Here is a 19,780-nt window from a genome sequence, read left to right on the forward strand (position 1 = left end):
TGAAAGTAGGCGCTTAGTAAATACGACTGAAGGAATGAATGAATGAAAGTAAGCGCTCACTAAATACGTCCGAATGAATGAATGAAAGTAAGCGCTCAATAAATACGATTGACTGAATGAAAGTAAGCGCTCACTAAATACGTCTGAATTAATGAATGAAAGTAAGCGCTCAAGAAATGCGATTGAATGAATGAATGAAAGTAAGCACTCAATAAATACGTCCGAATGAATGAATGAAAGTAAGCGCTCAATCAATACGATTGAATGAATGAATGAAAGTAGGCGCTTAGTAAATACGACTGAAGGAATGAATGAATGAAAGTAAGCGCTCAAGAAATACGATTGAATGAATGAAAGTAAGCGCTTAGTAAATACGACTGAAGGAATGAATGAAAGTAGGCGCTTAGTAAATACGACTGAAGGAATGAAGCAAAGTAAGGGCTCAAGAAATACGATTGAATGAATGAAAGTAAGCGCTTAGTAAATACGACTGAAGGAATGAAGCAAAGTAAGGGCTCAAGAAATACGACTGAATGAATGAGTGCGTGAAAGTAGGCGCTCAATAAATACGACGGAATGAAAGAAATAAAAGTCAGCGCTCAATAAAGACGACTGAACAATGTCCGAAATGTCAAGAAATTTAATGCAGGAATGCAAGCAAACGCTCAATACCCACGATCGAATGAATGAATGAAAGTGAGGGCCCAGGAGATACTGCTGAATGAATGAATGAATGAACGAATGAACGAATGAACGAATGAACGAATGAACGAGGGTCCGTCCGGGGCCCTGAGGGGAGGGAGCGTGTGCGCCTGCGCGAGCGGCCAGTTTGGGGGGGGGAAGGGCCCCCTCCCGCGCGCACGGGGAGGGAGCGTGTGCGCCTGCGCGAGCTGCCGGAGGGAGGGGGGGGGCTCCCCCGCGCGCGCACCGGGAGGGAGCGTGTGCGCCTGCGCGTTCGGCCAGGCGCCCGCGCGCACGCACGCTCTCTCCTCCCCCTCCCTGGGGCGTGATGACGTAGGCTGCGTGCTCAGCGGCACCGCCTCTTCCCGCCGTCCGCCGCCCTTATAGCGGCGTCTCTGGAGCGCGCGCGCCATTGTGTGGCTGAGACCGGGCCTCCGTGTGGGGCCGCCTTTGGCATCCGGGTGTTTTTTTTCTCTCTCTCTCTCTCCCTCTCTTTCTCCCTCTCTTTTTCTTTCTTTCTCTCTTTCTCTCTCTCTCTCTCTCTTTCTCCCTCCCTCCCTCGTCGACGACGACGACCGGCCCTCCCTCGCCCCGGCCCGCCCCCCACCCTGGAGATGCCGCGCGTCTACATCGGGCGCCTCAGCTACCACGTCCGCGAGAAGGACATCCAGCGTTTCTTTAGCGGCTACGGCCGCCTGCTCGAGGTCGACCTGAAGAACGGGTGAGACCGGGGCGGGGGAAGAAAGGCCGCGGCCTGGCGCCCTCCCGCCCTCCCCTTTCCCCCCCCCTCCCCCCACCGGGCGGCGGGGAGGGTTGGCGGCCGCCGCGTGGCCGAGCGTTCAAAATGGCGGCGGCGCGAGGACTGTGTGTGTGTGATGGGGGGGGAGGCGGGAGAAAGGGCGCGCGCCGAGGCTCGCGGCACGTGGCCGGGCGCGCGGCGGCGGCGGCCGCTCTGCGCCTGCGCCGGACCCCGGCCCGCGCGCCCCGGCCGCCGCGCGCATGCGCCCTCCCGAGAGGCGGGCGGGAGAGCGCCCCCCGGCGGCGCGCTCGCCCCCTGCGCCTGACGTTGGGCCAACCCCCTCCCGACTCCCCATGATGTCGGTGTGGGTGAAGCGCTTTCCTGGGGGCAGAGCGCGGTTCTGAGCGCTGGGGGAGATCCAGGGTCCTCAGGTGGTCCCACAGGAGGCTCCCAGTTAATCCCCATTTTACAGAGGGGGGAACTGAGGCCCAGAGATGATAAGGTGGGTGTTGGTGAAGCACTTACTAGGTGCAGAGCACCGTTCTAGGCGCTGAGGGAGATCCAGGGTCCTCAGGTGGTCCCACAGGAGGCTCCCAGTTAATCCCCATTTTACAGAGGGGGGAACTGAGGCCCAGAGATGATAAGGTGGGTGTTGGTGAAGCACTTACTAGGTGCAGAGCACCGTTCTAGGCGCTGAGGGAGATCCAGGCTCCTCAGGTGGTCCCACAGGAGGCTCCCAGTTAATCCCCATTTTACAGAGGGGGGAACTGAGGCCCAGAGATGATAAGGTGGGTGTTGGTGAAGCGCTTACTAGGTGCAGAGCACCGTTCCAAGCGCTGGGGGAGATACAAGGTAGTAATAATAATGATGTGGGTATTTGTTAAGCGCTTACTCGGTGCAGAGCACTGTTGTAAGCACTGGGGGAGATCCAGGGTCCTCAGGTGGTCCCACAGGAGGCTCCCAGTTAATCCCCATTTTACAGAGGGGGGAACTGAGGCCCAGAGATGATAAAGTGGGTGTTGGTGAAGCATTTACTAGGTGCAGAGCACCGTTCTAGGTGCTGAGGGAGATCCAGGGTCACCAGGTGGTCCCACAGGAGGCTCCCAGTTAATCCCCATTTTACAGAGGGGGGAAACTGGGGCCCAGAGATGATAAGGTGGGTGTTGGCGAAGCGCTTACTAGGTGCAGAGCACTATTCTAAGCGCTGGGGGAGATCCAGGGTTCTCAGGTGGTCCCACAGGAGGCTCCCAGTTAATCCCCATTTTACAGAGGGGGGAACTGAGGCCCAGAGATGATAAAGTGGGTGTTGGTGAAGCGCTTACTAGGTGCAGAGCACTGTTCTAAGCGTTGGGGGAGATCCAGGGTCCTCAGGTGGTCCCATGTGAGGTTCACAGTCGTCATCCCCATTTTACAGATGGGGGAACCGAGGCCCAGAGATGATAAGGTGGGTGTTGGTGAAGCACTTACTAGGTGCAGAGCACCGTTCTAGGCGCTGAGGGAGATCCAGGGTCACCAGGTGGTCCCACAGGAGGCTCCCAGTTAATCCCCATTTTACAGAGGGGGGAACTGAGGCCCAGAGATGATAAGGTGGGTGTTGAAGCGCTTACTAGGTGCAGAGTACTGTTCTAAGCATTGGGGGAGATCCAGGGTCCTCAGGTGGTCCCACAGGAGGCTCCCAGTTAATCCCCATTTTACAGATGAGGTCACTGAGGCACAGAGAAGTGAAGTGACTTGCCCACGGTCACACAGCTGACAAGTGGCAGAGGTGGGATAATAATGTTGGTATTTGTGCAGCCCTTACTAGGTGCAGAGCACTGTTCTAAGCGCTGGGGGAGATCCAGGGTCATCAGGATGTCCCACGTGAGGCTCACTCGTCATCCCCATTTTACAGATGAGGGAACCGAGGCCCAGAGAAGTGAAGTGACTTGCCTACAGTCACACAGCTGACAATAATAATGTTGGTATTTGTGAAGCGCCTACTATGTGCAGAGCACTGTTCTAAGCATTGGGGGAGATCCAGGATAATCAGGTTGTCCCACATGAGGCTCACAGTTAATCCCCATTTTCCAGAGGAAGTCACTGAGGCACAGAGAAGTGAAGTGACTTACCCACAGTCACCCAGCTGCCAAGTGGCAGAGCCGGGATCATAATGTTGGTGTTTGCGAAGCGCTTACGATGTGCAGGGCACCGTTGTAAGCGCTGAGGGAGATCCAGGGTCATCAGGTGGTCCCACGTGAGGCTCACTCTTCATCCTCATTTTACAGAGGAGGTGGCTGAGGCCCGGAGGAGTAAAGTGAACTTGCCCACAGCTGCCCGAGTGGCAGAGCGGGGATTCGAACCCATGGCCCCGGCCTCCCAAGCCCGGGCCCTGCGCCCTGAGCCCCCGCTGCTTCTCCGTGGCAGGTACGGGTTCGTGGAGTTCGAGGACTCCCGCGACGCGGACGATGCCGTTTACGAGCTGAACGGCAAAGACCTGTGCGGCGAGCGGGTGATCGTGGAGCACGCCCGGGGCCCGCGCCGCGACCGGGACGGCTACAGCTACGGCAGCCGGAGTGAGTACTGCTCCGCCCCCGCCTCTGCTGGGGCTGCCTTCCCTGGGGGGGGGGAGGGGGGCCGGGGGGAGGCCCCCAGGGGAGAAAGGGGGGACCCCGGGGGGGCGGGCGGGGCACCCCGAGAGCACCGTGGTGGTGGCGGCCATCCCCGCCCATCAGCGGCCTTGCCTCGCAGCGGGGAGCGGGGGTGATGCCACATTTGGGGGGGGGGACGGGGGAGACCCCCTTTGGCCCCCCCGGACCTCCCCGCCGCACCCCGGCACCATCGTTTCGCAGAGGAATCCCGCTGATGGGCGAGACTCCTCCGGGCGGGGACGGGGCGCCGTAGTCAGGCTGTGATTCCTTGTACTTGTCAATGCAATTGTTTTCCTCCCCCTCCGTTGTTGTTGTTGTTTTTTTTTTTTTTGTTTGTTTTGTTTTGTTTTGTTTTTTATTTTAACCTAATCCGAAAAGCTCGGTCGTTCTTCCCTCCCCATTGCGGCTAGAGATGCTCTCAGTTAGTCGGGGCCGGAGAGATGGCATTAAAGGCACCACCACCACCCTTAACGTGCTCCAAGAGGCAAATGTGAGCGTGTCCAGCGGGGGACGGGGAAAGGGGGGGGGTGGGGGGAGCTGGCACGTCCCTAATAAGTTGATTTGCCTCTTTTTTGATAAAGACATAAAGGCTCGGGGGGGAGGGGGCGGGGGGCGATCGATCGGTAGGAGATCAATAATAGAGCTCGTGCAATCTCCTACTGAACGGGAGGGGTCGGCGGGCTAAGCTAGGGGGGGAGGGGGGAGAGCCATGTTGGTTCTTTTATTTTTTTTCAATGGGATGTTGTGCTGTTTTAAACTGTTGCATGTTGATTCCAACTTTTTTAACAAGTCCTTGATGTTTCAATTTGAAAGTGACCAATGGGGCTGAGGCTGTGTCCACTGAGGCTAAGATGACTGCCTTTCCTGATTGGCCTTGGCTTTTCCATACATTGTGTGACCCTTGCCCTATGACCCTTTGGCTGACCTTACCGGAAGCCATGACGACAGCAGCCTTTTGCCATTAGACGCAGGGTGATGGTGAGGATTCCAAGGGTTAGACAAAACTGGTTAATCTGAACTAGGTGACTGTTACCTTGCGTGTTTTGTGGCCAAACCACCACCAAAAACCTCACACTGTGATGTAAGTACTTAGTGTAACTAGTAAACCTTTTTGTAAAATGTAGAAATGCATGTAATCAGTTAAGTTTTATATTTTACAATGTTCTGTAAAATAAAACTTAGCGAGGTAAATTGAATAAAGGAGCAGTCACTCTCTAACAGATTGTAGGAGCACAGTCTGGTAGGATTTTAGTCTTATTTGACTTGCCCTTAATATAATTTATGGCAAATCACAAATGTGTGGGAGGTTTAGCAAGATGATAATAGAAAAAAAAAAGTCCTACTCCAGTAAATGGAAATTGTAATGTATGCACTAACTTTTCAAGACGTTTAGCGATCTTGGCCCTATAAAGCGCCTAACTATTTTTTTGTGTAATGAAAGGTGGTGGAGGTGGTGGTGGATACAGCAGTCGGCGAACCACCGGAAGAGACAAATATGGGCCACCTGTTCGTACTGAGTACAGACTGATAGTAGAAAATCTTTCTAGTCGGTGCAGCTGGCAAGATTTAAAAGTACGTACGGCGCCGGAATGTCAGGGCTCCCTCTCGGGTAGAAAGGAGGTGGCGGGTTTTAACGAAGGCTGGTTTTTTTGTGTTCTTTTTTTTTTGCCGCCCCAGGATTTCATGAGACAAGCTGGCGAAGTGACCTACGCGGATGCTCACAAAGAGCGCACGAACGAAGGAGTGATCGAGTTTCGGTCCTACTCTGATATGAAACGCGCCCTGGACAAACTGGACGGCACAGAGATCAACGGCCGAAAGATCCGGCTTGTAGAGGACAAGCCCCGGACGAGCCACCGGCGATCTTATTCCGGAAGCAGGTCCAGGTAAACCCGGGAGACCTGTGAGATTCCGTCGCCGCCTCCGAAACGGTCGGCGCGACGGGGCCGTTAACCTCCCGGTCGGCTACCCTGCAGTCGACTTGCTGGGTTGGGGGTGGGTGGGGAGGAGTTGCTGCTTTTATCGACTCCTCCCCGGTCGTACGATCGGTTCGGCCCTAATTTGGGTCGTCGGCTCCGTGTTTCGGGCCGGAGGGTTGTTGGACGGGGGTCGGGGGGGCCCGGGCTGATGAAAGCGGGCCGCGGCGTCCGAAGGGTGATCTGGGTGCCCGCCCTTGGGGAGGGAAAACGAGGGCCCAGGGTGGGTTTTTCCAGCTAACCCGGCCACCCCTCGGCTAGGGGGAGAGAGCAGGGTCTATCTCACTTTTAGAACGGGCGGTCACCTGGTCGTCTCCAGGTCCCCTAAGTGACCTTTCTACCTTGGTGGGGGGAGTGGCCAGCGTTCCCCGTGAACACCGATCAGTTGCGTTTGGTTCAGTTGCCTCTCGAATTCTCTTCAGGTCTCGATCTAGGAGACGCTCGCGCAGCAGAAGTCGTAGGAGCAGCCGCAGTAGGTCCCGAAGCGCTTCGAAAAGCCGTTCCCGGTGAGTTTTCTCTGTCCGGCTAGGGGAAGGCACAGGCAGTCACTGACCAGCTCTGGCCCGGATGCTGCAGATTTCCCACCCCTACTTAATTTCCAACCAAAGCCATTATGAACTGGGCCCTTGAGTGCCCTCTGGTCAGCTGCACCCATCCCGCAGAGAACTAGGAAAAAATCGAAATACGTACCCATCGAAGGCATTTCTTGTTTGGCGTTTGTTTTGTGTTTTTTTTTTTTTTAGATCCAAATCCAGGTCGCGAAGCAAAGATCGTTCCCGATCCCGATCTAAAAGCAGGAAGTCTAGATCAAAGAGCAAGTCTAAGCCCAAGTCCGATCGGGGCTCCCGCTCCCGCAGTAGATCCAAGGAGAAGTCGAAGTCCCGCAGCAGGTCCAGATCTGTGTCTCGGTCTCCCAAAGAAAACGGGAAGGGAGAAACAAAGTCAAAATCAAGATCGAGGAGCCAGTCCCATTCCAATTCGCCGCCGCCACCGCCACCTGCAAAGGCTCGTTCCGAGTCTCCACCCAAAAGAGCTACGACGTCCAGATCCCGTTCTAGATCTCGCTCAAAGTCTCGTTCACGGTCAAGATCTAGTTCGAGAGATTAAGAATCTGGAACTCTCCTTTCTTTGCACACTATTACTGAACATTTTCCTACTTGCCAGTCTATTAGTCTTTAATGTTAGTACTTCAGATGGTGGTCTCTTCTTCCACAGAAGGGAGCGGCCTGAGAGCAGGCCAAAAAAAAAAAAGTTTGATTTGTGGTTAAATTCGATGAAAAACATGAGGGTCTAAAGAAATGGTGGCACAAAAGCAGCGAAGGCAGCCCCCTTTTGTAGAAATTAAGCTCACTTTGATTTTATAGCATTTCCGTCAGAATAACTTTTGTAGCAATTAAGTTGTCTTTGATTTTATTGCATTTAAACAGAATTATTAACATGTTCAGGTGGAAAGCAGGTTGGTTTTGTTTTTTTTGGTTTTGTTTTTTTTTTTTTATTTTTAATGGAAACTCTCATTTCCAGGCTTTAGATGAGTAAGGCTTCGGAGAGGACCTAATTTTTCAAATTGTGGGATTTTGTTTTTGGTTTTTTTTTGGTTTTTTTTTTTTGGTTTTTTTTTTGTTAATGGATGTCATTAAGTTGTGTAAAGGATTAAAATAAAATGGCTTGCTACCAAGGGCATGAAGGCCTCATTGAAAAGGTCGCCGTAGGTGTTCTAAACATCTGTATCTGGTATCTCGTTTGTGGAAATGGAATGTGAACTACACATATGGTTAGTGTAAAACTAGGCAAATCTCAAACCAGCAATAAATTCTTCAATTTGGCATATCACTACGCTTCTGTGCTGTAAGTCGATCTTACTTGCCAAAAGTAAAGCCCCTTCTTGCCCCCTTAACTGTATAACTATTAAAAACTAATAAAGGTACTTCTTCGTAGTCTTGCATGACGCTGCGGTATTGCCTAAATCAGTAGCTAACAAGGGACAGACCGTGGAAATGTCACTTGCATTTTGCTTGAATTCCAGGGGTGGCTGACATTCCCAATATTGGGAACAGTCCCCTGGGATCACCGCTTGAATGAGGAAGTGGTGGCTGTCATTCCTGTCTTGTACGGTTTGCTGACCTCTTAATGTCTATTGGGTATTTAAAGTAGTGAAAGTTTGAGGCTGCCTTCCCTCTTACTCATGAGTTTAACATCCACTTGTGTTCAAAATGAAAAGTGTGAATTCTCGCGTCTTTTTTGGAACCTCCATGTACTAGATAGATAGCTAAGAGTTCTGGTCTTAAACAGATGGCTTTGCTAAACTAGAGTTGCCAATTCCGTTTATACATCTGTGGAGTAGGACCTCACCCGGCAGCAGCCCCTTTATAGTTAAATGGATTTTATTTTTTTTTTTTGTAATATGCCATAGAGAACCTTAGAACTTCCTTGTACCCTTTATACAACGTGTAGTTTGACTGGTATAAAATTAAATCGGTGAATCCTCAATTTCTGTGCTTTCATTATAGCCGTATCTGAGTTGGGAGTGACCTGCAGATGCTAGCACCATCCTCTCTGAAAAAGTATGTCACCTTCCTATCTCAAGAGTAGTTATCGGGTTCCTGTTTTGCCTCTAATATGCAGCTAAATTTCGATGGCATTCTTTCTTTCTTTCTTTTTTTTTAAAACCAAGTTTGGCCGTGCCGTAATTGCTGAGGTTGCTCGCGTGAGGCATTCCGGCGTTGGCTTAAACTTATCTGAAAGAGTTAATTTCAGGCCAATTCCAAACGGTCTGGCCTCAGTAAATGCCCACGGGGGCAGTTATCTGAATGACCGGTGGTTCTAAATCGGCTAATTGGGTCCAGTGGAACTGAACCTGTGCCCAAGTGGAATCTGGTGATCTGGGCTGGCCGCAACCTCAGTGACTTCGATTTCTCCAGCCCTCTGTTAAAAAGATTCCAGTATCCAGTGGCCTCTGTAGTGAGTAGTCCGGTCTTGAGATCAGAGGATATTAAAACGGGCTGGTACGAAGGACGAGAAGAGATTTGGTGCAAGGAAATCTGCAGATCTTCGGGAAAACTCCAACAGAGGGTCTTGATGACCCACATCTGTAATTGCAAAGCAATTCTGTTAGGAGAGCCTACGGATTTAGAGGCTCAAGACCCTGGGCCTTGAGTAGCCGTGAGGGGGAAAGGCCCACATTTTTTAAACGCTTCTTCAAGCCGAAGTCACACAGGATAACGAGTTGCTGCCCGAATCTCCTTTGCTCTGTTAGTGGGAGAGTAATGATTCCCCAGGACTTGGGCCGTGCCCTTGAATGCAGTAGGTCCCCATTAAATCCAATTGCTTTACTACAACTTAAACTGGCTTTAAATCCTCATCTCCTAAGACACTGGCTGTTCTGAGTTGGCTCCGTCCCTCTCCCTTTGATGGAGCACTTTTTTTTTTTTTGGTGGTCCTGCTTTAATTTAGTTGACAGTAAGTTAGGGAGAATAAGTGTCGTAGGTCTCCTTTAGGGTATGGAGTACTGTCCTTTGTCCAGAAATACCTATTCTTAAGCGCACGTTATGTTTTAGCAATTAGTAGCTTTGAATTTTTGCTCTGGTGCTCAGCCGTGGTTGTGTCGCTTGGTTCTTCTGAGTTTCTGTTGTGAAGTGGTGGCTCTTTTTTTTTTAATTGCAAGTGTGCGGGAAGATTTTTCATAAAACGTGAAAAAATCCCTGTGTTTAACGTCAGAGCAGGTCCTTTGCGTTTTGCGGTGTCAGGGAGAAGGTCTGCGAGTGGAATGAATAGTAGGATATGTGCAACTTGTCATTTGGCCTGGGCAAATATCTGGTTGTCAACCGGGTACATAATTGTCATTAGCTGCATATCTGCCTAGCAAAATATATGTAACCACCAAGACTACATCTTGCCACTCTTGGTCTTTGAATGCGTGATTAGACCGGTACCTGATTTTGAAGTCTAGCCCTTGTCTTTTTTTTGGTGGTGTTGGCTTTTGACGTTATGAGACTGCCCTTTTGGAAGTGAGGGTAATGGTAGGAAAGGCCTCCAGAGCAAAAGAGTAATGTGCCACATGCTAGTTTAACAAACCAACCAGTGGAATTTATTGAGCATTTACTGTATGCCAAGCACGGTACTAAGCGCTTGGGAGAGGAGAGTACGATAGAGTTGGTAGACGTGATCCCTCCCCACAGGGAGCACATCTGCCACATTTTCAGCATATACATGCTGTTTCTGGTTGGTTGAGCGACCTCACTTGAGAACTCAAAACAAGACCTTGATTAAAAGGTTCTTGAGGATTTGATTAGGCCCAGTTCGCCCAGGCTCCTGCTGTCCTTTTGTCCTCCCTTTGTGGATTGCCTCGTTTCTCTTTAGGCCATACCTACGAAGCATTCTGGGGTGGGTGTTATTTGTTGGCAGAAAATTGGAGGTAGGGAAGGGAGCCCAGGATTTGGGAACTGTTAGAGGGACCAATTGATCTCAGGTGCTGGTTTACCAGCCCAGAAGTAAAATAGACATCATTCTTTGTGAATTAACCGAAGGAATGGCCGGGAGTGGAATGGCTACTTGGAGATTTGTGCATATTGTAGAGTGGGCAAGGTTTTGCCTTTGCAGCCGTATTCCTGGGAGAAGTGTGGGCTGTTGATTTGTTTACATGCTTGTGAATAAAGCACGTGGTAGCTCCTTTAGGAGGTAGTTGGTATCTTGTATACAGTTTGAGATATATATATATATATATGTTTTATATATATATATATATATATGTATATACGTAGGTAGTTGATATAGTTTGTGCTCCTGTTGAAAGAAAAAAGTTAACATGGGGTCATCAGCAGACATTTGCTCCTATTAGGCCAGAGAAGCAGAGAAGTGGCCTAGTGGAAAGAGCACAGGTCTGGAAAGTCTGTTCTTATCCCCGCTCCACCACTTGTCTGCTGTGTAATCTTGGGCAAGTCACTTAGCTCCTGGGCCTCAGTTCCCTCGTCTGCCAAAATGGGGATTTCACTACCTCTTCCACCCTCGTAGAGCCTCACAGAGCCCCATGTGGGACCTGATTATCTTCTATCTGCCCCAGTACTTAGTACAGTGCTTTCATTCTCCTAGTCCAACCAGCTTGCTTTTATAGCCCAGAGAACCATGATTCCTCACGGACTGGTTGATGGTTTTTGAAGCCAGTTTAGTCAGTCCCTTTGACTTGGGGAGAAATTAAAGCTTCTTTTGGACCCAGTAGAATTCCTGATTAAAAAAACACACCAGCTACTACCTATACATTATAGGGTTTAATACCTATGGGCCAAGAGATCTTGGAGTTGGAGACTTGGGTGCAGTGCTTCTGTGGGAGACAAACCTTTGGGGCCCCTTTACGGAACATCCCTTTGTTCTAATAGTGGAACAGAAGTGCTCATTTGGGGGAAATTTTAGATGAAAGGTCTAGCTTGATGTTTTATTTTAGGAAGATTGAAGTGGTTGGGCCAGTGTGACTGTAGACTTGCACAGCTGTGTTAATTCATCAGTTCTATTCAGAATCAAGTTATTGAAAGCTCTACTTATCCAGCCTGGCAGTTCATTTTGCTTGTTTTTGTTTTGTTTTGTTTTTAAAGCCGGAAAACTTAGAACATATTGCAAAACACCTAACAGTTACTGATTCCTTGTAAACTATGCAATCAGTTCTCCATTAGAATGTTTTTTGTTTTTGTTTTTCACTCTACATTTTAGATAGATGGTGAAGGCAGAATTAAGGGCTGTTCAGGGTTTGGAACAAGGTTTGGCAGAGTAATGCATACCACTATTCAGTCAACAAGCTTCTGTGGAAATGGTTGCATGTAGGTCCTCTTCTATTATTGTAATTATTATTAATATAATCTTAAGTGCTTGATTGTTAAGGATTGGTCTAAGTGCTAGCACTTAGGAAAGAGGAAACAATGGCCTACAGAAGTTGTGACTTGCCTAAGGTCACACACCAGGCAAGTGGTGGGGCCAGGATTAGAATCCGCCCATCCTCTGACTCCTAGACCTGTGCTCTCTCCACTAGGCCATCGTGCTCCTCCGTGGTCATCTGTGGTGATCGATGTGAAAAAGGTAACGTGTTTTCCTTAGTGCCAGATTCTTTGAGAACATTAATTCCTCATGGGAGAACTGTACCTCAGTTTCCAGATTGGTATTAATCACATGTTTCTTTGGGTGAAAGAGCTAGGGAAGGAAGGAGTGGTAGAATTCTCCTTGGAGAGCTTGAAAAGTAGGATTAATTCTCAAGGTTCTGGTCATTTAGTAACTGTGTTGATGCTGATGAGAATGCTATGGAAATGTGTAGCAGTTACATGCCCAGGATTATATGTTCTGCTCATGGTGATAAAACCAAAAATCCATTTGTACCATGATCTTGATCTTTAAATTCCACATTACCAAACTTTTGGACAAGGGATTGTGTTTATTACCCTGCCAGGGCGTCAAGCATTCTTGCCAGTGGGAATTGTGGGGAAAGCCCATCCATAGTTGGAGATTAGGTAGCTGAGGGTAGACTAAATAGACCCTGAAATCTGGGACTGTTTTACATTCCTGATGGTGTTCTCTTAATCGGAGCTTCAGGCTTGTCATTGTCAAAATTAAGTGCCCTCATGCACAAGGCTTTGTACATGCTGGAAGAGTTTTTACCGATGTAACCTTTTGTTCTTGAGTTCTAGCTGAAGCACGTTTGTGAATGTATCAGGGAGTGTCTCCTCCTCCTTTACCTTTGGAGAAGGACATTGAGGTGTGATCTGTGATGTTTTCTTTCACGTAATTGCAAAAAACAGAACTCCAGCTGAAGGCCAGAAAACCCCAGGATGCATTCTAGGGAATGGTTTACCCAACAAATCTTGCTCGCACCTGGCCGCTCCGGCTTGTGTTACTGCTCCCCATGATTTCCGATGACCTAAAAGCTGTCATTGGCTTTTCTGGAAATGCCAGTAGGTCAGGTTAGGTATGTGATGGGGTTGGGGGGGTAGGTTGGGGGTGGGGGGGATGAGGGTGTGTGTGTGTGAGAGAGAGAGAACTAGGGGAAGGAAGGGGTTGGGGGCTTTAAGGAGTCATGGTTATTGCTACTCTCCCCTTTCTCAAACCATTCCAGACCAAGAAAGGTCTCTTTCTTACAGGTTTGTCATCCATTTTCTCTGGCTCAGCTCATCATTTTGCTGAGTGCATCTCCCTGAATGTGGGCTTCAAATGATTCAGCTGAAGGAATGAAGAGAGCGTCTGTCATCTGGGGGCATGGGAGAAGAAGCAAGTGGGACTGAAAAGAGTAAAGGATCTAGTTAGTGGTAGTTAAATGTTAGGTGACTACAAATTGGACCCCACCACCATTTGTGTCTCCAAAGGGTTTTTCCAAGTCTAAAGAATAGTTGGGGCTGGTCAGAAAGACTGGCCAGGAAATGCAGTTTGCATTGAGTTGACCAGTCAGCCAAGAAAGTGGTTGGTGGGTGTGAAAGCATCGCTTTGCTTTTTGTGAGCCTAGTTCCCATTTTCAATTCTCTCCCATGCTGGGGGTGGGGATTGCATGCTCCACGGACCTTGCATTAAAGAAAACTTGATCAAAGTTGTGCTCTGTTGGTAGAATCTGTCTTGATTCCCTAATAGTATCCTGTTCGAAAGGTAGAGTGAAAAACTCTTGATTCTAGGAGAGCCAAGTATCCGAGCTCCAGTTCCTTCGCGAGGGCTTTACGTGGGCTGTGAATACAGCCTGTATGTCAGTTCACCTTTGAGTAGCGTCTTCTCGGCGTGGCAGATTCACGTTAAGTTCTATAGATCAGTCAGTGCTAAGCTGTAACGTAACAGGAGCCTCCTGGCGGAACGACAGGAACGGAACTATTTTTAAAGGATCCAAAAAACCACTTCATTCTTCCAGGAAGTTGACACGTCGACCTTAAGATTCTTGCAACAACACATACCTGGGTAAGATGGTGGCCAAAAGAGCTGGCCACTTCAGACAGATCGGGTGGCTGAGTAAGCCAAGGTTTTGTCCTGGATGGTCTGTCCTGGTCCCTCCCTGACCTCTTACTGGGGGAGGAGGGACAGCCTTTCCCCCAGGCTCTCGAGGCTATCTGAAAAATGGACCAGACGGACAAGAATGAAGCAGCAGTTAACAGTGAGTGGCTTTGGTAATGCCGGCTAAGGTGCAGGGTGGCATGTAGAAACCTGTTTCCTTAGTAGGCGTGTGGGGTGGCAGAGCTGTCGGGAAGTGGGTTTGGGTATTGATTCCCAAGCCCTGGGATCCGATCTATTCATCAGCCTAGAGCGTTGTGCATATCTGGAGCTTTCCATGGCTTTTTTGTTTGTTTCCCGCCCACCAAATATACATCCCCTGCCCCTTCCTCTGTCTGAATTGGATAACTGAGTATAACCTAGATGGTTTTTTCTCTTCAAAGAGACCCTCCCATCACCCTATCTACCCGGGCCTCCATCAACTGATTTGGGGTCTGTCTTCTGTACAGGAAGATGTGTAGGCGGCTGGGGAGAGTTGGGGAAAGTCCCACTCTTCCAGGGTGCCTGGTCTGTTCTGGGCTGAACTGGTCTTCTGGACTGAAGGCCCTAGAGCTGCCCCAGGGCAGATCTGTCTGCCCGAACCTGACTTCAGCAGAAAAAGCCACCCTGTTACCTGGACCTAAGGCCCGTAGTGACCTTGCATTCATCTCTTGCCTTACGAGCCACCCCTGCACCTCAGCCCCAAAACCTGTACCGGAAGAGCCATGCACTCCAACCCCCCTCTACCACTCTGAAATGTCCATTCCGAATCCCCCACCTAGCCTGGACCTGATGGAGACAGGAGGGTGGAGAGGTAGTTGGGATCAAGTCTGGGCCTTTGTGTCCAGGGTCAGGGTATACTCAGGTGGTGCTTGAGGGTGTGAGGTGTGGCCAGGAAGGTGGGTGACTTAGTATGGTGGGGAATGGGAGGAGCGTGGGAACCCCAAAACTCCACGACCCTCCAGGAGAAAGCACTTTGCCTGAATTACTGGGGGAATCGACCCGACTCCTCTCCACTGAGGCGATGGAGAGCTGGTCTAGGAGCAAAGAGGAGTGGGCCGCCCGGGTCCCTCCAACCCAAAATCGGGAGGCCATCAGGTTTGCCGGAGTGGGCCGCTGGGGGCCGGTGGGAGTCCGACAGTGACAAGAGTGGTATTTGGGCGGGGGCTGCTGGCATTTGGGACCAGTTGTCCTGGAGCCAAGGGGCGAGTTTGGGGGTTGGGACAGAGCGGCCCAGTCGACGCTGTTGGCGGATGTGGCTTTGTGAGGCTGCTCATGTCCGAGGGCACTGCCTCGCCTGCTGGCCCACTCTAGGGCTGCCACTGTACCTCTTTCTCTGACCTCTGCCACTTGTCTGCTATGTGACCTTGGGCAAGTCGCTTCACTCCCCGGTGCCTTCTGTTACCTCATCTGTATAATGGGGATTAAGACAGCCCCACATGGGGCAGGAGCTGCCCAACCCGATTTGCTTGTATCCACCCCGACGCTCAGTACAGTGCCTGGCACAGAGTAAGCGCTAAACAGATACCACAATTACTACAATTATTACCTGGGGAAAGGCCCTAGGGGCCTGGCTTCTAGTCCCAACTCCTTTACTCTGGGGTGAATCACCAACCCTCCCAAGGCTTCAGTTTCTGCTTCTGTAAAATGGGACATATAATCTCTACCTCCATGTAGGGAAGCAGCGTGGCTTAGTGGAAAGACTACAGATGTGAGAGCCAGAGGTACTGAATTCTAATATCGTTCTGTGTGATCTTGGACAACTGTGTCTCAGTTTTCTCATTTGTATAATGGAGATTCAATATCTTGTTCTCCCTCTTACTTGAACTATGAGCCCATGAGGGACAGGGACGGTCTGACCTGGTTATCTTTACTGTGTCTCAGTACTTAGTACAATACTTGACGTGTATTGAGCACTTAATACCACAGTTGTTATGTAATTCATAGGGACACAGGGAGAGCAGAATGAAACGAGAGATGTTAGGTTCTTCAGAAAAGTGATACTTGGTGACCCAATCTTGTTAGCATCATTTTCCAGCTCTTGGCCCTTGAGGAAAAGCACCCAGACCTGCCTGCCTCCAAATCCTTAGGGTGTCTGAGGGGTCTGCTTTGCTCCTAGACCAGATCTCCATTGCCTCAGTGGGGGGGGAATAAGGTCAATTTCCCCAAATAGTTCAGGCAAAGTCCTTTCTCCTGTACGGTGGGGGTCTTACACGTCCCATTTCAGCGCTTGGTAATGGAGGAAAGGACAGGACGTATTGGGGTGGAGTTTGGGGTGAGCTGTTCAGCGCAATCTTGGGGAGCAGAGCCTGAGGACCTGAACGAGAGGAGCATTCATTCAATTGTATTTATTGAGTGCTTACTATGTGCAGAGTACTGTACTAAGCGCTTGGAAAGTACAATGCAGCAATAAAGAGAATTCCTGCCCACAATGGGCTCACAATCTAGAGTGGGGGAGACAGACATCAATATACAAGTAAACAGGCATCAATGTAAAATAGAATTAAAGATATATGCATAAGTGCTGTGGAGGGAAGAGCAAAGGGAGAGAGTTGTGATGCGGAAGGGAGTGGGAGCTGAGGAAAAGTGGGGCTTAGTCTGGGAAGGCCTCTTGGAGGAGGTACACACTTCAGTAGGGCTTTAAACTGGAGAAGGGTGATTGGTGGATTTGAGGAGGGAGGGTGTTCTGGGGCAGGCAGGGGACTGCGAGACAAACGAGATGGAGGCACAGAGAGAAGGTTAGCAGCACCAGAGGAGCGGAGTGTGGGTGCTGGGATGTAGAGGAGGTGAGGTAGGAGGGGGCAAGGTGATGGAGCAAGAATTTGGGGTCCCATTCAGCCGCCTGGCAGCTCGGTTTCAGAGTCGAAGATTTACCGGGTGGAGAACAGGTGAAACCCTTTCTGCTCGCCGTGATGGGCAGCCAGTAAGTAGTGCAGAGTTCCCTGTTGGAAAAATTACTTTCTTACAGCTGCCGAGCAGGGGTGGCCTGACCTGAACCCAGGCCGCTTCATCCATCTTGCAAAGGCTCTAGTTCCTCATTCACGTACTTGGGGAGCAGCAACTTACACCAGGTGACCAAGAGAGCTAGGGGGTGCCCGGCCTGTTTAGCTTGTACCTACCTCAGGCCTCGGTACACTGCTTGACACAAAGTAAGTGTGTAACAAACATCACTACTAATTTATTACAGCTTCCCTACATGGAGGTAGAGATTAGATGCCCCATTTTACAGAGCAGAAACTGAGGCCTTGGGAGGGTTGGTGAACCAGCAGGCCGGGGCAGTCATCTTGGGAATTATAAGGCCATTCTCTTTACAAAAAACCACAAGACTCGGAAGGTCCTTCCTGATATGTCCAAGATACGGAGGGTTCAGGAAGGCGGGAAAGAGTTCTACACAGAGGTGGGTCCAAAGCCCCTGGTGCCTTTAGCCCGTGGTCTTAGCCACAGCCTGACCTTTATCATCATGTTCCTCTTCACACACACCTGTCTTTCTACCAGAAACTCACTCCAACAGGGGTATTTCATTCATTCAATAGTATTTATTGAGCGCTTACTATGTGCAGAGCACTGTACTAAGCGCTTGGGATGAACAAGTCGGCAACAGATACAGTCCCTGCCGTTTAATGGGCTTAATGTCTAATCGGGGGTATTTGTCAGGCACTCACCGTGTGCTCTGTAATTAAGTGCCTGGGAGACTCCAAGAGATGAAGATTCGATTCCTGCCCCCGCAGAGCTTACAATCTAGCGAGAGAGATGGGCATTTTAAAATGTTACAGATTTAAGAGGCAGCTGAGTATAATAAGGGTGTGACCACAAATGCTTTGGGAATTACATAGTATTTATTGAGCGCTTACTATGTGCAGAGCACTGTACTAAGCACTTGGAATGTACAGTTCGGTAACAGAACGAGACAATCTCTGCCCAATATCGGGCTCAGTCTAAGCAGGGGAGACAGCAGAACAAAACAAAATGTCAAATAGAATCATAGTGATATACACATCATTAACAAAATAAATAGGGTAAATATATCCAAATATGCACAGTGCTGAGGGGAGGAGGAGGAGAGGTAAGGGGGGGGGGGGGGCTCAGTCTGGGAAGGCCTCCTGGAGGAAGTGAGCTCCCAGTAGAGCTTTGAAGAGGGGGAGTTAGTTTGGCATGGAGTGAGAAGCTAAGTACTTGGTGGGGATTCAAGTGCGTGGGTAACAAAAGTAGGAGAGAGGATGGAGAGCTTAGACGGGAAGACTTCCTTGATAAATTTGGCAGTGTCTGGGGTGGAGGTCGAGTAGGAAAGGAGTGCTATCTTGTGGTTAGGATGAAGGCTTGAGTGCCCCCCAATTAATTCTTTCTTCCACCTCTGCTGAAGCAGGCTCAGAGAGGTTAAGTAACTTGCCCGAATGGCCCAGGAGTGGGGGCTAGAGTCAGGGAAGTCAGGACCCTGTGGCTCTGAGCTTTTCCCACTGGACCCCAGCGCCTCCTCCTTTTAGTCCTCTGGCACTGACCCATACTGACTGCTCAAGGATTAGTCATGACCAAATACCATATGTAGGCCGAAGGGAATTTTTGGTAGCTTTTTGTTTCTTGCTGCTCTGAGCAGGAGCTTGTTTCTCCCAGTTTGTCTAAAATCTGGAGTCCCCCCTCTCCTGGAGAGTAGAAAAAGAAAAAATTGAGTGGAATTGGACTTTCAGTTGGTGGTCAGGGCCAGTGAAATGACCCAGCCCCACTCTCAACTTCATTTGGTCAAAATTTATTAAGTCCTTACTGTGTGCAGAGCACAATGCTAAGTGCTTGGGAAGGCGCAATACAACAACTACAACTTCATCTTTCTTTCTTGGTTCTGAGATACCCCCATGTGCCTTCAGGCCCTCGCTGGTCCCTGGTAATCTGTGAATGAAGTCTGAGCTCGGTTCAGAGTTTCTGGCCTCTGCGTGCCTGATTCTCCCATCGTGGATTCCCACACTCCTGCCCTCCCCCGACTTCGGCCTGTGAGTTCATTCTTCCCTATCTCCATTCTTTGAGATACGTGGTATGTCCAGACACAAAATAAACACAAATAATGCACTATACATGTTGTTTTAGCCAGAGCTTCCTGACCAATCTGCTTCCCCTCTGAATGCCTTCTGACCACTAGATGCTGTTTTTCAATGAAAACAATATGCCGTTTTTCCTCACTTGATGTTAACCGGGAGTCACAGAGGTAGCTAGGCTTCCCGTGACTCTCGGTAGGCCTGGAGAGGAGACCGCAGGAGGAGTCGGAGAAGACATCCTGAGAATTCTGAGTGAGGGCGGAGGGTGTTAGGATATCCAGGGAATCAGGAGCTAGAACTGACTACCCTCCTGCTCCATAATGATAATCATGAATATTTATCATTTGAAGACCTGGTATATGGCTAAATGCACAGTCGCTAGTTTTTTTAAATGGTATTTAAGTGCTTATTATGTACAAAGTGATGGGTTTAATAATAATGGTATTTTTGAAGCGCTTACTATGTGCCAAGCACTGTTCTAAGCACTGATAATTATGGTATTTAAGTGCGTACTATGTGCTGTTCTAAGCACTGGGGTTTATCAGGTTACAAGGTTTATCAGGGTTTACAAGGTTATCAGGTTGTCCCGTGTGGAGCTTGCAGTCATAATCCCCATTTTACAGATGAGGTAACTGAGGCACAGAGAAGTGAAGTGACTTGTCCAACGTCACACGGGAGGTAAGTGGTGGAGCCGGGATCAGAACCCAGGTCCTCTGACTTCCAGACCCGTGCTCTTCCCACTAGGCCAAGCTAGTTTTA

General features: G+C 49.6%; 1 protein-coding gene across 1 annotated transcript; it reads left to right on the plus strand.

Moving 5' to 3' along the window:
• The first annotated feature begins 1,068 nt into the window (after nucleotides 1–1,068).
• Nucleotides 1,069–8,510, plus strand: SRSF6 (serine and arginine rich splicing factor 6). Its single transcript, XM_029070710.2, has 6 exons — nucleotides 1,069–1,402; nucleotides 3,824–3,972; nucleotides 5,489–5,619; nucleotides 5,725–5,933; nucleotides 6,446–6,529; nucleotides 6,767–8,510. The coding sequence occupies exons 1-6, from the start codon at nucleotides 1,296–1,298 to the stop codon at nucleotides 7,128–7,130; spliced, it is 1,044 nt and encodes a 347-aa protein (XP_028926543.1). The 5' UTR covers nucleotides 1,069–1,295; the 3' UTR covers nucleotides 7,131–8,510.
• Nucleotides 8,511–19,780: the final 11,270 nt, after the last annotated feature.

This window comes from Ornithorhynchus anatinus, chromosome 8 (assembly GCF_004115215.2).
Source record: "Ornithorhynchus anatinus isolate Pmale09 chromosome 8, mOrnAna1.pri.v4, whole genome shotgun sequence".
NCBI classification, from domain to species: Eukaryota; Metazoa; Chordata; class Mammalia; order Monotremata; family Ornithorhynchidae; genus Ornithorhynchus; species Ornithorhynchus anatinus.

What these genes read in the sequence shown, in the direction of transcription:
- SRSF6 (XM_029070710.2), top strand. Translation starts at nt 1,296, where the DNA reads ATGCCGCGCGTCTACATCGGGCGCCTCAGCTACCACGTCCGCGAGAAG. An exon ending in CTACAGCTACGGCAGCCGGA is followed by an intron (nt 3,973 to 5,488) that starts GTGAGTACTGCT and finishes GTGTAATGAAAG; the next exon opens with GTGGTGGAGGTGGTGGTGGA. An exon ending in GCTTCGAAAAGCCGTTCCCG is followed by an intron (nt 6,530 to 6,766) that starts GTGAGTTTTCTC and finishes TTTTTTTTTTAG; the next exon opens with ATCCAAATCCAGGTCGCGAA.